Consider the following 16,661-nt stretch of genomic DNA (forward strand, 5'->3'; position numbering starts at 1 on the left):
TTTTGGCCTTTTTTCTGCCTTTTTTTGAAAACATTTTTTGACTATTATTCAGACATGTTTGGACCTTGTTTTTACTTTTACTTTTTCATGCCTTTTTCAGATAATTTTAGAACAGTTTTTTAATTTTTTTTGACATTTTTCTGACTTTTTTCAAGCATTTCTTCGGTCTTTTCAGGCTTTTTTCCACACAATTTAAGAACTTTTTTTGAATTTTTTTCAAACATTTTTTGAATTTTTTTCAAACATTTTTTGAATTTTTTTCAAACATTTTTTGAATTTTTTTTCAGACTTTTTTGGACATTTTTTGGACTTTTTATGAGAATTTTTCGGACTTTTTCAGATATTTTTGGACTTTTTTAAGGCTTTTTTTCAGACAATTTTCGGATTTTTTGGGGGATATTTTCTGACTTTTTTCGAACATTTTTGGGAATTTTTTTCAGACTTTTATTCAGACATTATTGGACTTCTTTCAAACTTTTCAAGCTTTTTTTCAAAAAAAATTAGCACATTTTTTTTAACTTTTTCAGACTTTTTTGGACATTTTCTGACTTTTATTAAGAAATTAGTGGACTTTTTTTCAGAGTTTTTTTCTGCCTTTTTGGTGGGCTTTTTTTTTTTTTACATTTTTCAGACTTTTAATTTTTTTTCAGACAATTTTTGGGGCCTTTTTTCTGACTTTTTTCCAAAAAAGATTTTGACTATTATTCAGACATGTTTGGCCCTTTTTTTTTTTTTTTTTTTTTACTTTTTCAGGCCTTTTTTCAGACAATTTTAGAACAGTTTTTTCAGACAACTTTCTGATTTTTTGGGGGATATTTTCTGACTTTTTGCGAGCATTTTTTGGAATTTCTTTCAGACTTTTATTCAAACTTTTTCAAGCTTTTTTCCAAAAAATTTAGAACATTTTTGAAATTTTTTTCAGACTTTTTTGGACATTTTTCTGACTTTCTTTGAGCATTTCTTCGGCCCTTTTCAGGCTTCTTTTCCATACATTTTAGAAAATTTTTTGGAAATTTTCAGACTTTTATTAAGACATTTTTGGACTTTTTTGGGGCAGAGATTCCTGTTGAGATAACATATTACTCTAGTATCTGGAGGCGAGATCAGTCCACTGTTTAGTTGCTGGAACTGAAAAATCAGTTTGAGTAAATGTTGTGGATCAATATTTTATATTTCCCATCTCCCCTCGTTGATGATCCTGTTTGTCTGACTTTATTATGAGCTGATATAATAAATAGTTTAAACCTGCAGTATCTTAGAAAGTTAACAAACAGAAGAGAAACAAAAAAAGTTGTAATGTTCGATAATATTGTAATAGTGGTACGAGTTAGTTTTTTAGTCCAGTGCTTTAAGAGCTGGTTTAAAGGCTAAAGCCTCGTCTAGCATACAGTTTTTGGGGCAAAAGCAGCAGTGTGTTGACTTTCTGTTCCAGCTCAGGTCAGTGGAGGCATGACAACATGACCGACAGCAGTATATTTGGAGTGTTTAGATTGGATTACACCTGACGACCTGAAGTATGAGTGGTGATGTAATCTTCAATCCGCATATACAGTACATCGCTCGGTTATTTAAACCCCACGAGACGACTGTAACTGGATCTGGAACGAGTTCAGCGCTACATAATGAGTTCATGCTGTGTCACACCGTCAACACGTCTGCTCATGTAATGAGTTCAATTATGTTTTATGTTCACTAGTCCTGTACCGGTCGGGTCGGGGTTTATAGGTTAGGTTATTGTTAGGCGTTGTACAAAGTTAGAGTAAAGTTAGGTAGTTAAGCTGAAGACAACTGGTTGTTTTAAAGGTCAATGTAACACAAACACAACAGACTTACAGACAGGAAACAGCCTCGGTGGTGCCATATTAGCATCCCAAATATGGGAAGGACCAAAAGGGAGAAGTTAATATTTTACAGTTTTTTGATGGTGCCCCCCTGAATTTGTTTCCATACAGCCAATCAAATCACTTCATTTATTAGTATGAAGCAGTAGCGTGTGAATAAGAAGGAGACATTAGCTTTCCTGCTAAAGTCTCCTTCTTAACTAACTTAGTAACATTAGCTTGTTGGACCTCCAAAATAACATTCACTGCGCTGCTAATGCCAACATCTAGATAACTAATTCTCTGGTGAACTGCAGCACGTTACGCAGCACAAGTCTACATTATGATGCTAGTGTGCTCTTTAACACCACCACTAACAACAACACACCGTCAGCCCACGGCTTAGAAGTTACAGCGCAAGTTTGTTTTATGTTGTCTCTCACTCCCCTGCAGGGGCTCAGCCTGCAAGCTGCTAAATTTCTGATATTTCCCAAATTCCGTGTAATTCGATATAATTAATTTATCAATTTTATATTTAATTTTTATTATATTGTATCATAGCTGATAAGAGACAATAACAATTACATTCTGATTACATAAGTAAACTATTTATTAACAGTTTATTGTTGCACACATTATAACATTTTATATACTATATTAAGTATCTGTTAGATTTTTGCGTCCTCTGCGGTGCAGCCAAATCTCTGGTACCTGCGGCTGTCGGAGGACTGTAATTATCATGATTCGTCCCGAAATGATTGGACCTGCCTGTCTACGTGCGCACACTCTGCCCGTGCACTCATTGAGGTGGTTGGATAGTTAACGATGACAACAATGTGGTCTCTGGTTGACTCGACCTCCAGCAGTCCAGTAGTGCTCAGTCTCTCAGATGTTTTCAGTGAGATACTTTCAAAATCTGGTTTACGGTTCGCGTCCACAGGGGTGTTTTTTATCGCAAGGGGATGCGCCGCTTCCCAACATAATTGGACGCTTGATGGGCTGCCACTAGACACCTGATTGGTCGAACACTTTCCCTCGTGGGCTGCTGCTCCCAGCTTTCAAACCAGAACATACATGGCGGCTCGTTTGGAAACTTTCTTCTCTTCTTATATCACAAAAATAGTTCACCGAAATGTGTTTCTGAAAACATTTTATGAGAGAAATAATCCATGTTGATGAATCTGTCTGTATTTTAGATCGACAACGGTTAGTTTAAAAGATTCTAGAGAGTTTCCAGAGGTGGCAAGTGGCGCCGGACGAAATACAGCAGCTGGCAGGCTGAGCTCCTGCAGGGGAGTGAGAGACAAAAAAAACAAACTTGCGCTGTAACTTTTAAGCCGTGGGCTGACAGTGTAATTGTTGTTGATACTGAAAATGATCATTTGTAAATCTGAAACAATTAGTCAGTCGGCAGATAGTCAAAAGGCCTAATCATTAAAATAATTTTAGAAATCATTCAACCATTTTTTGTCTTGATTGATAGCACATTAAATATCTTTATGTTTTGGACGGTTGGTCAGACGTCACCTGGGACTTTAGAGGAATGAAACAGTCTGATGTACCTCTGAAGCTCTGGTGTAGATAAAGCTGTCTGTTATAATATTATTATTATATTATAATAAGTAGATGCACTGCTCAGGCTTGGAGGGATGTGTGCAGTAGATGTGAGATCTCATCATGGATGGATGAAGTTGTAGCGCCCTCCGATGGAGCAACGATAAACTGCTTTATGTGCACTGTTTTCAAACAACAACAACACACACCAGATGAATACAATAAAGACTATAGGAAATATTAACAAGTAAAAATACAAACATTCATTTTTAATCTTCTTTTTTATTTTTTACAAAGAAACTGGCAATGATCGGCTTATACACACGCACACACACACACACACACACACACACACAGAGAGTAGGGTGTGGACGGACATTAGAGGTTATTATCAGAGAACATACTTTAATTCAGTCCATGACGTCCTGCATCCGTGTTAGTTTCATCATTCATCATTGTTTCTGTTTGTTTGAGCTTATATTCTTTCTTTCTTTCTTTCTTTCTTTCTTTCTTTCTTTCACATTCGTTCTTTATCTGATCTGAAAGGATGAAAATCCCCAAAACTGGAGGAACAACTTTTACAGTGAAACTAAACTCTTCTCTTCTTCACTGTCAGTACTTTTTCTTTTGATACCTGCGTACATTTACTACTACTACTACTAATAATAATAAATAGGGCTGGCAATTGAATAGAATAGTTAATTGCGATTAATTGCAAATTAATTGCACATTTTTTATGATCAAAATGTACCTTAAAGGAAGATTTGTCAAGTATTTAATACTCAAATATGCTGCTTTATGTAAATGTATGTATTTATTTATTATTGGAAATCAATTATCAACACAAAACAATGACAGATATTGATCCAGAAACCCTCACAGGTACTGCATTTAGCATAAAACAATATGCTCCAATCATAACATGGCAAACTGCAGCCCAACAGGCAACAACAGCTGTCAGTGTGTCAGTGTGCTGACTTGACTATGACTTGCCCCAAACTGCATGTGATTATCATAAAGTGGGCATGTCTGTAAAGGGGAGACTCGTGGGTACCCATAGAACCCATTTACATTCACTGATCTGGAGGTCAGAGGTCAGGGGACCCCTTTGAACATGGACATGACAGTTTTTCCTCGCCAAAATTTAGTGTAAGTCCGGAGCGTTATTTAACCTCCTTCATGACAATGGTTGGTACCGATGGATTCATTAGGTTTTATAGTTTACTATGATACCAGTATTGGACTTTTCTTCTGCCTTTTTTTCATACATTTTTTACGACTTTTTTTTAAACATTTTTTAGACGTTGTTTTCGGACATTTTTTTGGACATTTTTCTGACTTTCTTTTAGATGTTTTTCGGACATTTTGGGACTTTTTTTTGGACTTCTTTCAGACTTAGGTTTTTGTAGTTTCATATGATACCAGTCTCTTCACTCTAGCTTTAAAACTGCTCAGAAATTAGTGGCGTTGAAACACATTTGCGTTATTATCGTGTTAACTTTGACGGCCCTAATAGTAATAATGCGTGCTTTTCATGAAACTCAAAGACACTTTAGACAGTTCAAATGATCATAAATGAGAACATTAATCACACGTTAAAAGTGTGGAGAGGTTGGTGCCGTCTCTGATGTGTTTGGGGAGTATTCAGAGTTCCAGAGGGACGGGGGCAGCTCAGGTCCACTAAAAACAAGAAAGCAGGACGAAATTTAGTATTTTAACACAGTGGTGCTACTTTGCAGTGGTTGGCACCGCCGCCTCACAGCGAGAGGGTTCAAACCCGGCTTGTTCTCCCCATGTCAGCGTGGGTTTTCTCCCACAGTCCAAAGACATGCAGGTCAGGTTCATTGTTGCCTCTAAATTGCCCAGCGTCCTGTCCAGGGCGTACCCCGTCTTCGCCCAACGTCAGCTGACAGATAATGGATGGATGGTACTAGTTTCACTGAAGGAGAGGAACTCGTTGTACACCTGGTAATCTGCTGACGTACGGCGACTCGGTTGCTCCTACTCCATTATGCCGGCGTTGCTGAGGTAAACCTCAGTGCCGGGCAGGTTTATCTGGTCTGCGTGTGGACTGCCAGTCTGCTGGATAAACTGCTGCAGCTTACACTGTCTCAGCTCCTTATTCAGCTCCTCAACCATCTCCCATCTGCCCTAGAGGAGGCAGGGAACATTATATCACCAACAACTTTACGTTGAATACATCTGATATCAATGCAAACATGTCAGCCCACGGCTTATAAGTTACAGCGCATGTTTGTTTATTTTGTCTCTCACTCCCCTGCAGGAGCTCAGCCTGCCAGCTGCTGTATTTCTATTTCCCAAATTCCCATTTTTTGGTAACACTTTATAATAACCATCATTTATAAATGGTAAATTGATAGTTAATTAAACTTAGTTAATAGTAATTTAAGTGTTAACAATGAAATGAAAATGAATAATGTTAACTAATTATTAGTAATGCTGTAATTTCTGTTATTTTATGATTAGTTTGTGTAATATGAAATCATTAATTTATAAATTTTACATATATTTTGTATTATATTGTATCATAGCTGATAAGAGACGATAACAATTACATTCTGATTACATAAGTAAATAAACTATTAACAGTTTATTGTTGCACACATTATAACATTTTTATATACTATATGTAGTATTTGTTAGACTTTTGCTTTTGCGTCTCTGTCATGTGTTTTTGGGAAGTGGCCTGAAGATGAAGGATGGCTGAGATGTTTTCAGTGAGATTCATTCAAATTTGAGCTAATGCTTCATGTCCGCAAGCGCTTGATGGGCTGTCACTAGACACCTAATTGGACAAACTCTTTCCCTCGTGGGCTGCTGCTCCCAGCTTTCAAACCAGAACCAACATGGCGGCTCGTTTGGAAACTACGTCTTCTTCCCAACTAACTAACATTTTATACCAGTGGATTTCTCAGGTTTTCTAGTTATATATGATATCTGTACCTTCAGCTCTAACACTGAACCTGCTGCAGCCTCTGAAACACAGTATAGTCGGTCGAGATCGGGGTTAGTTAGTAAAATGAAGTTAACAGATGAAGGAGGAGTCCTACCTGCAGCTTCTCCTCCGCTGTCTGTAGACCCCTCTGTGTCTCTGACAGGGTTTTATCCAGATGTTCTGCCTGCTGCAGGCGATGGAGGAGCTCCTGTTTCAGAGGCCTCAGGGCCTCCTCCTCCTCCCGCTGGCCCGACCCGGAGCTCCGTCTGTGGGCTTTGAGGCGGATGTCCTGCTCCAGATGTGCAGAACGGGCTCGCAGCTCCTCCATCTGATAACTGCCGTCATCTATCGATGACTGTATCTGCTGCAGGCGTCGGTGCATATCTGTTGATGACTGTGGTTAGATATCTAGTTTGAGACATGTTGGAGGAAATGTGAGCAGATGTGAAGACGTACCGTGTTCTCTGTCCACCTCTGTCTGTAACGCTTCCTCCCACCGCTCTCTGTGCAGCAGATCTGCCTCGTTCTGCCTCAGACGCTGCTCCAGTTCCTCCAGTTCCCCCTCAGGAACCAGACTGGGACCAGGTGACCTCTCCCGCTCCCACACCTCAGTCTCCAGAGCTTGAAGCTGGACCTCCAGGTCCTGTAGCCTCCTCTGTTGCTGCAGAATCTGCCTGAACGCCTCCTCTTTGGAGGAGGAAGAGGAAGAGGAGCGGATCGCCTTCACAGGGTCGAGAGGCTCCAGGAAAGAGACGGGGGAAGCTCTGGGTTCTGGGGAGGCCCGGTTCGGTTTAGTCCTCTTGGGATGTGTTGAGGGACCCAGACTGAAGGTGAGAGCCTTGTGTGGCTCGCTGCGTTTGAGGGGCTCCGGTTCTGGTGGTCCGGGCGGGGGAAAACGTCCGTCTCTAGCGGGCGTGACCTGACCATCGCTGAGGCTGGGACCGGTCCTCCGCAGGATGAACTGGACGTCTGCAGCCAGCTGTCCCAGCTGAGCCAGATGCTCAAGAGGACGGTCATCAGCTACGAGCTGTCTCTCCGTCCCTCGTAGCTTCAAGATGAGAACGTACCGACCCGTCTGACCTGTGGAGAACACCGAAGGGTTAACATTTAACAGCAGCACGCTACACTACAACCAGTAAAAAGAGTATTGGATGAGAAATGGTAACCTGGACCTCCACTTATTGGATAATTTATACCAGGCCACATTCTGTTTAAACCCGGTATTTGTGCACAGTATCAGATAAAGATCAGTCTACACTAATATTTTTGGTATTATACTACTAGTAGAATTGGCTGCGTAGAATTGTTTCTGACTACTGTGATCCAAACATTTCCAATAACTCCAGAGCGTCCAAAAGTCAACATTTAATGAAAAACGATAGATGTAATAATTTCTAAAAATCACAACAGGTTTTTATCTAACAAAATATTCGGATTCAATCCATATTTGTTGGTGTTTAGCCTTTCAAAAACAACATTTGCACTGCGGTCAAAAACCTGTTTGCTCTCCTGTTTGACGCACACAGAGGAAGGCACCTACGTTAACCCCGTCGGGGTCCACGCTGTCGTATGCGACAGAAAAGTACTTCAGTTACTCTTTTTAGTGTAGCGACTAACTTTATCTTGCGGCTGCTTTGTCATCCCCTGTGTCGGGAACGATCGTATTCCTTTCAGATGGTTTGTAATCCAGCGTGGAACAACAGTGTTCTTAAGAGACTTCATAAAAGTATTCAAGAATGAAAGTCTTCTGTCAGCTAACTTTTTGTAGAAAAACGGGCAGAAAACGCCAAGACTTCTCTGTAAAAAAATTTACATATCTTTTGATGTATGTTTGTTAGAATGATAATTTTTTTTTTTGTTGTAACAATTGGGGGCTCGTCCGGGATGGAGGGAGTAACAATAAAATGTACCCCCCTGATTCCCAGACTTAGGAGAACATTTTTCAAAAGCCCAAAACCTTGTTCCTTATTGTTCTCTCTGTGGTTTGAATATGTTTCTGTGAGATTCAATTTCTGTTTTATTTTTTCTCTTGCCTTTATGGTAATTTTAATTATTTATATATTCATGTGACATCACTGCAGCTTACGTATTCTGATAGCACAGTTTGTCTTAAAATAAACAGTGTAATTGTTATGATTGTGCATTACAGTGTTGAGGGGGTGTTCTAGGAAATATAATGTCGAAAATGGCCAAATCCTCCGCCTCTGTTTTTCGTAAATTGTGTGAGCGAAACATTGAAGTGTCGAAGAAGTAAAATTCATAACAGTAATTGAAAGATTTACGACAACAAAAGGTTCATTACTAAAAATGTGTTTATTAGGATTCAATGTGAATGAAAATTGAGAGACTTACCAATTGATTGTGCGAGAGCTATGACGACATCCTGGCAGGAAGTGTTCAGTGATAGGCCACACACCACTCTGACCACGCCCTCCACCCACACCTTCAGCTCCATCACTCACCTGCAGCCCCACCTGCACGGAGACACACGGACACATCATTAAACTACCTGTAACCGAGGTCTACATAACTAACAACTAGGGCTGTCAATACACTAAAATAGTTAATCGCAATTCATTCACACATTTTTATCTGTTCAATACGACGGAGTATTAGTAACATAAGTAACAGTTGCATAAAATGGGAACACTTGAGTAACGTAGGCCTCAACATGTTACTTAGCTATGGTAGGCCTACTAGAGTAAATACTACTGTCAATGTGTTTTTTATTTATTATTATTTATTTTAGTTTGATTTGTTTATCCTCTTTTTTCTTCTTTTTTTTAAATTGAATGTTGTCCTTTTGTTATCCTTTTTGCATCGGCAATGGTTGAGGGTTATTTCTAATAAATTATTATGGAAAAAAAACTGTAGTGCAGTAAAACATATATTTCTCTCTGAAATTAATTGCAGTATAATTTAACCGTTGCATAAAATGGAAAAACTTGAGTAAAGTGGGCCTCAACATTTTACTTGGTATGCCTACATGGTTACATGGTAGGCCTACTAGAATAAATACTTTAATTACTTTCCACCAAACTGTCATGCTGGGTTATTTTATTGATAAACAGACATTAATTACTCACACAGGCCTGCATCAATATAGCCTACACACAAGAGGTTTAGGTGCTTCACTGTAGTTTGTTTTGGAGTCTGAGTCTGACCAGCGGAGACACACGGGAGCGCGCATGACACACCGACCAGCAATGATTTATACGTGTAAGAAGTTACAAACAGAACCTTTAACCCAGAGATGGTTAGCCTGGATGTTTAAAATGTACCTTATTATAATGTTAGTGGAGATAACAATATGTCTAGATATCTGTCTCTGAGATTTATGCTCACTTCACTGTGGACAGTTTTCATTGGGACTATTTCAGTAGTGAACATTTGTAGATACTTAACTCTGTGAATTAACTATTACCTTACATTACAGTATATTGGGCACTGATGCTGGCTAGATATGTTGAATTTTAGTTTAAATGTTGTGAGCGACACAAATTTAATTCTATCGACCTTCAGACCTACAAACTTGACCAAACCATGAACTTTTTTCACTTCCTGCCACTGTGGCAGACAAGTGTTTTATTTTTAAAAAATGAAGGAATTACATTTTAGATCTGATGTCATTCAATGTTCGATATATTTAACACAAAAAAACATTATGTACCCGGTAAATTACAGTGTTTGAATTACACCGTGGAGGGAGGGTAGTGTACACAGTACTGTACTTTGTTATTGTCATCTATGGTGGTTGTTTGCATAAAAACACACAATTCAAATGATTATGATTATTTAAATATTTGCTTTGATTAAAAAGAATCTCGGCAACCTGCTTAGAGCTAGTGTTAGGAAGTTCAACAGCTCATAATTCTCTCTTTAATATCTATTTTATATAGATGTGAAAACATCTCCTTCAAACAACTGGATTTATTCAAGTTTCTCACCAAAACTACATTTTACGAGATTAAATTTGAACACATCATGATAACGTTTTAATTTACCTTCACCTAATAGTCATTTTTACTGAGCCGACTTTGAACGCCTCATAACAATAACTCAATGGCACCTCCGTTAACGTTGGTATCTCCGTTATTTATCCATCAGGACTGTGCTGCTAACGGCTGCTAACAGCTAACGTTACTTACTCTCCTCCTGCTGATTTCAACACAGATTTGTTGTTCTCAGTGTCTCTTTATCGGGGAGAAATAGGATACGCCCCCTCAGGTTTAGTAGCGCCATGCTGTTGAACGTTTTTTTTTTCTCTTCACCGTGTCTCCGGTCCAAAACAAAGTGAAACATGATACAGCGTGTGTATGCGTCATTGTGCAGCGTAACTGTGGGAAAGCATCAATAAGAGGAATCGATGGTCAGAGAGGCATGAGATGCCAAAGAATCAGCCATGAGTTATTATTATGAGATGTTCATGCTCTGCTCAGTAAAAATGACTATTGGGTGAAGGTAAATTACAACGTTATCATGATGTGTTCAAATGAAATCTCGTAAAATGTAGTTTTTGGTGAGAAACTTGAATAAATCCAGTTGTTTGAAGGAGATGTTTTCACATCAATATAAAATAGATATTAGAGAGAATTATGACCTGTTGAACTTCATAACAACTTACCAAGACTTCTTTTAATCAAAGCAAATATTTAAATAATCATAATCATTTGAATTGTGTGTTTTTATGCAAATAACCACTATAGATGACATTAACAAAGTACCGTACAGTACTGTAACCTTCCTCCTAGGTGATGCATGAAAGCCGGAGAGTGAAGACGAGTATTAGATATCACTCTCTCACGGTGTCAGTGTAGAGATGGGTGAACCAACACGCAACACACATGTTGAGGGATTTCTTCACACACTGAATTCCACAAGAAAAGCACACACAAAAATACCACAACAACAAAACATCCAGTATTAACTGTGAGACAAAAAGACTCATCAACAAATCTGTTTTCTCTACAGGACCTCCTCCTGTTTACAGAAGCAGGAGAGATGATCTGGAGAGACCAGTTCTGACTTCACACTGTGGTAAGTCATTTCTCTCATGCTTAAAGAAAACATACACTACATAACATTTACAGAATGTGACGGCAACAGTTACTGATTACTCTCAACTTTAGATAAGGTCATGAACTGGGGATAGATGGAGACCATGCACTGTTCAAACAAAAAACAGCATGCTGTTAAAACCAAACTCTAATTATTAACTCAGTCAGTTTCAGTCAGCTGACTGATAATTACTCAGTTTCTAACCAAACTTTGACTAAACTAAACATGTGAGACGTCAGTAGTTCATTAGCAGACTTCTCAGCATGCAGCACATATTACATTTATTTATCTATTTGTCGATACTTGGCTGCCGATTCGATATGTAATGGGATTGTTGTTAACTTTTTTACCACTAGACCATGAAGGGGAAAAGTTGAATCATCCACTTCTAGGGACTTTTACTTTGTAAAATCTCTAAATGAATCCAGTAAAAATGTTTGATTTTCAGCATGTATGTAGTCAGAGACGTCCTGAAGTCAAATCTATCAGGATCATTGTCAGGAATTATTGATTATCCAGCAACTCAGAAATCAAAGAATAAAGACATTTCCCTCACAGATTAGTGGTGTTTTCTTTTTAATCTATAATGTTTTATACTTCTGGTGAATATAATCCATCAATCTGATTTACATAGATGTATTTAGTATCTACAGTTCCCTTTGTTAACGCCTTATTTTGAAAAGCGGACGTAGTCCCACGTGTCTACTTCCTCTAACTTCTCCAAGGTGGTCTCTAGCTCTCCCGTCAGCTCCGTTCTCTTTATCATCCATGGTCAGCTCCATCGGGGCCGTTTCAATGCAGAGAACACAACTGTCAGTATCTGGGTGCTCTACAGTCGTAGCGTCGGCCCATTTGACCACGGAGACGAGAGCGACGGCCGGCTCCACCGCAACGTTACCATACGATAACGTTTCCTGCTAACTTTTTCTGACTTTTTTTCGGCATGTTTCAGACATTTTTCAGACTTTTATACAGACATATGTATCGGCCTTTGTTCTGATTTATTTTGACCTTTTTTTTTTTAGAAGTTAGCATGCAGCTTTAGCTCTGCTCTGTCTAGCTCTGGTTTTCCTGTCAATGTGTGAAACCCAAAGTGTTTCCATCCTTTACTGGATGTGTAGTGTTTACCACGCCGCCACATCCTTGAACCATGTTATGATGTGAGCATATTGTTTGATGCTAAATGCAGTACCTGTGAGGGTTTCTGGATCAATATCTGTCATTGTTTTGTGTTGTTAATTGATTTACAATAATAAATATATACATACATTTACATAAAGCAGCAGATTTGCCCACTCCCATGTTGATAAGAGGATTCAATACTTGATAAATCAAACGTTTTTTTCTAACAGAGTGATCAGTTGAGGTAAGTTTATATTTTGCGGATGAGGAAACCGGTGTTGGACGGTGAAGTGTGTGAAGGTTTGAGTCCGTGTGGTTTCACAGTGTCTGCAGGAGGAGACACATACAGGTTTTCCGAGGGCAGGAATGTGGCCGAACGCGCCGACATTCCTGGAGGACTCCGACTCCGCCTACACATACCTCCTCTCTCTGTTTACTAACTATCACTGTTCAACATCTCTCTCAGTAGCACCGTCAGGAAATAATCAATAGAAACTACAAGTCCTCGAAACCTGGGAAACTATCACTACAATAAGAAGTATATTCTTTATAGAGATAATCAGGAATTTCACTCCTCTTTGATCAGATACAAGTACATTCAAAACGTTTCTTAAATGAAAATGTATCTTTTGGGCGATTCTGCTCCTTTCTTGTCTGCTAAACATCATCAACATTTCAAATAACTTCCCCTAAAAGCTAAAACAGTGCTGCTTTATGACACCTCAAATACTACAATACATTTCAGAATATAAAAATGTAAAACTTTCATTAGAAAAGGTCTAAAATAATGATTAAATATCAAATTAAGAGTAAACAGGATTGAATGCACCACGTCTGTCTTCAAGAAATCATCACACAATGTGTGTTCGCCGTTAAAATAATCACAACCGCTGCAGGCTTCCTCGCCTGCCATTTTTCACAGGTTTGAAATAGGTTGTCGGCTCCCCCCTTTCCAGAAGTGTCCAGCGTTGCACACGTTCAGTAGTTGAGTACAACATCCGGGTACTTTAGAGTGCATTTTGCCGTACTTCTCAGTGTGAACGCACTCAAAATAGCAAATGGGTTTGTATCTGGCTTGTCTTGAGCTGTTTGTGGAATCTTTTTAACCTTCTGAGACCCACAATAGACCCATTTTAGTCTTCTTTAGGGGCTCCAGGGGGTGTTTAGGGTGAGATAGCAGGTCAACAGTAGATGTCACATAGAAGTGGTGTACATCATCTGAAAGCTGGAACCTGAAGATTAATTTGAGATGCTGCTCAGCACTGAGGGTCGAGTTCTTCTAGTCATTAATCAGACATAACATTAATTAATTTAATTAAATAGTGAAAGTGTATCAGGGTTTAGAACATTATGATAGAAGTATATGATGGTCATCATCATGCTCTATTATGTCTCATAAGTTGTTGCAGCAGTTTTTTGGGTTAATACCATTTGTTACACAGATTTGGTGCTAAATTTAACCTTTTATTACCACTGGAGAATTGATAAGAATTATCAATAATCCCTCCAAAATACCACATTAAGACACCAAGACCTTGAGGAACACCAGAGAAAAAGCCATGCTGTGATTTAGGATCAAAAACTATTTACATTTTGGAGAATTTTTACAAGAATTGGCATTTTTCGGCAGAACTTGTGTTGTTTAAACTGCTCAGAAACCCCCTTAAGATCAATCTAGCTAGGAATCCTCTGAATGCTCTAGGTCTCTAGTCTGATCCATCCATCCTCTGAATGCTCTAGGTCTCTAGTCTGATCCATCCATCCTCTGAATGCTCTAGGTCTCTAGTCTGATCCATCCATCCTCTGAATGCTCTAGGTCTCTAGTCTGATCCATCCATCCTCTGAATGCTCTAGGTCTCTAGTCTGATCCATCCATCCTCTGAATGCTCTAGGTCTCTAGTTTGTGGCTGTAAAGTTTCATGAGGCTGTGATTATCCTAGAGGTCACCACAAGGTCATTTTATACAGTGAGGTCAAATTTAAAAAGTAGTCTCTGTTTGTACTGCATTAAAAAAACTGCATGTTTTTTGCCCCAAACTGCATGTGATGATCATAAAGTGGGCATGTCTGTAAAGGGGAGACTCGTGGGTACCCATAGAACCCATTTACATTCACTGATCTGGAGGTCAGAGGTCAAGGGACCCCTTTGTAAATGGACATGACAGTTTTTCCTCTCCAAAATGTAACCCAAGTTTGGAGCGTTATTTAACCTCCTTCACGACAAGCTAGCATGACATGGTCGGTACCGATGGATTCATCAGGTTCTCTAGTTTCAAATTAAGACGAGATACATGCTAGATTTAAACAGTTTAGATTAATAGACCCATAGTAAACAAGTCAACTGCTGCTTCACATTAGAAACAAAAATCAATAATAAAACCCTTTTTCCTCTTTCTCTCGATGAACCGACTCATTCAGATTATTTACAGAGACAGTAATTAACGGGAGTCCAACCAGGTTAGCGGGTCATTTATCACACTCACCTGTTAGTTCAAGCGGCCCTCAGGTTCATTGATGGTCACTGCTGTTTCTCACTGTTGTGTGTTCAGGCTGGAGGAGGAGGAGGAAGAGGAGGAGGAAGAGGAGGAGGAAGAGGAGGAGGAGGAGTGAAGCTGTGGAATGCAGCCTTTCTGGAAGCGCTGCATGAAAAGTGATGTCGCTCTGAAGTGTTGGGAGGTAATTAAGAACATTTACCTGAGTACAGTTTTTGGCTTTCTGCCACTTTCACCATTCAGAGGAAAATGTTTTACTCCTCATCATTTATGTTTTGTGCTGAATTCACAGATTTTTACTTTTAGAGTGAGTTAAATATTACGTTCTTTACTTGTAATATATTTCCCTCTATGATACAGTTACGTTCTACTTTAGTAAAAGGTGTGAGTACTTCTTCCACTACTGCGTCTGTCCCTCTAAACGGTGATGTCACTGTGACGCTGAAACCAGGCTCCTCCTCCTACAGGTATAAGATAAAACCTCAGAGGAGTGGCTCCCAACGCCGCCCTGTTCCTTCTTCAAATCTGCAGCATTCCTCTCTGCAACTGATGAGCTCATGTTTGTATCTGTGTGTGCTGAGGATTAACAACTCTGCTCAGCTGGTTCTCCTCAGCCCCGTTTCATTACAGCAGCCAAGACGAGAAACCTCCGACTACATACAGTACTACTGATGAACGCAGTATACAGTATACAGCACATCCTGCATGCTACATTCCCCAGTAGTATGTAGTATGAAACAGTTAAAGCGATGTATTTTACAGTATACTAGACCAAAAACCAAGATGATGACGGCCAAAAAGCGAATATGGTGACAGCCAAAAACCAACATGGTGACGGCCAAAAACCAAGATGTGACGGCCAAAAAGCCAAGATGGTGACGGCCAAAAACTGACATGGTGACGGCCAAAAACCAAGATGTGACGGCCATGGAAGGAGTCATGTCTGTCATATAGGAGAATTAAACCATAACGCTGTATTTTAATTAGGATTTGATCTGAAAAAATCCAAACAGGAATGGGAAGTATTGCTAAGATATTCCTGTTTTATTGTGTTATGCAAATATGTTTGTTATATTTAACTTTTTGTGGAGTAATTCTGAAATCTGAGTGCTTCTGACCTCTGTTCATAGTGGACTTCATATGCATTGAGCGCCCCCTTGTGGTTGTTTTCTCAAGTGACAAGTGAGTGGTGTCCTCGTGCAGACTTTATGTGCCATACAGTATTTAGTACAGCAGCATCTTATCAGGTCATTTTTTGTAAGTTTATGAGAACTAAAAGTTGTATTTGTTTAAAACAAGTGAGGAAATCTGCCAGTGATTCCCTGCTGTGGGGATCTGACACATTCATGTGATTGTAGTCTCTGATTTCTTGCGCCCACAAGGGGCAGGAAGCTGAATTACATAATCGTATCACTGCACTTCTTTCTTGGATTCACTGTTGGCTGTTCATACGGTCATGTGGATTGTCCAGAGTAACTGGGGACTTTCTAGGAAGACATGAGACATTTTTAAAAGTGTAATTTTTCAATGATGTGAGCACCACAAATGTAATTCCATTCACCTCCATTGTATTTTAAAGAGATGCAGTATTCGTGCATATAGAAATACCTCCTCCCCTATACCACTCATACAGTTATATTTCCTCCTGATTGGATACAGT

At 39.2% G+C, this 16,661-nt stretch overlaps 1 protein-coding gene across 4 annotated transcripts; it reads right to left on the reverse strand.

Annotated features, from left to right (window-relative positions):
- Positions 1-4,759: 4,759 nt before the first annotated feature.
- LOC119502694 (ras association domain-containing protein 7-like) lies at positions 4,760-15,088 on the reverse strand. 4 transcript variants are annotated; one of them, XM_037793864.1, is made up of 5 exons: positions 14,993-15,088; positions 8,683-8,804; positions 6,787-7,410; positions 6,446-6,714; positions 4,760-5,520 (listed from the first exon to the last, which is right to left on the reverse strand). In XM_037793864.1, the coding sequence occupies exons 2-5, from the start codon at positions 8,783-8,785 to the stop codon at positions 5,506-5,508; spliced, it is 1,011 nt and encodes a 336-aa protein (XP_037649792.1). In that variant the 5' UTR covers positions 8,786-8,804; positions 14,993-15,088; the 3' UTR covers positions 4,760-5,505. The 4 variants fall into 4 exon arrangements, with proteins under 4 accessions (XP_037649792.1, XP_037649768.1, XP_037649778.1 ...); XM_037793840.1 differs by having other exon boundaries at positions 4,760-5,525; XM_037793857.1 differs by lacking the exon at positions 4,760-5,520 and adding an exon at positions 5,909-6,201.
- Between the last annotated feature and the right edge of the window lie 1,573 nt (positions 15,089-16,661).

The sequence above is a fragment of the Sebastes umbrosus genome, chromosome 2 (genome assembly GCF_015220745.1).
Source record: "Sebastes umbrosus isolate fSebUmb1 chromosome 2, fSebUmb1.pri, whole genome shotgun sequence".
Lineage (NCBI taxonomy): Eukaryota > Metazoa > Chordata > Actinopteri > Perciformes > Sebastidae > Sebastes > Sebastes umbrosus.

Excerpts from the sequence above, each read along its gene's own strand:
- LOC119502694 (XM_037793840.1), bottom strand. The coding sequence starts at position 8,785 with ATGGAGCTGAAGGTGTGGGTGGAGGGCGTGGTCAGAGTGGTGTGTGGC. Across the intron at positions 6,715-6,786 it reads AGAGGTGGACAGAGAACACG|ATATGCACCGACGCCTGCAG; the intron begins GTACGTCTTCAC and ends AGTCATCAACAG. Across the intron at positions 5,526-6,445 it reads CAGCGGAGGAGAAGCTGCAG|GGCAGATGGGAGATGGTTGA; the intron begins GTAGGACTCCTC and ends TGCCTCCTCTAG.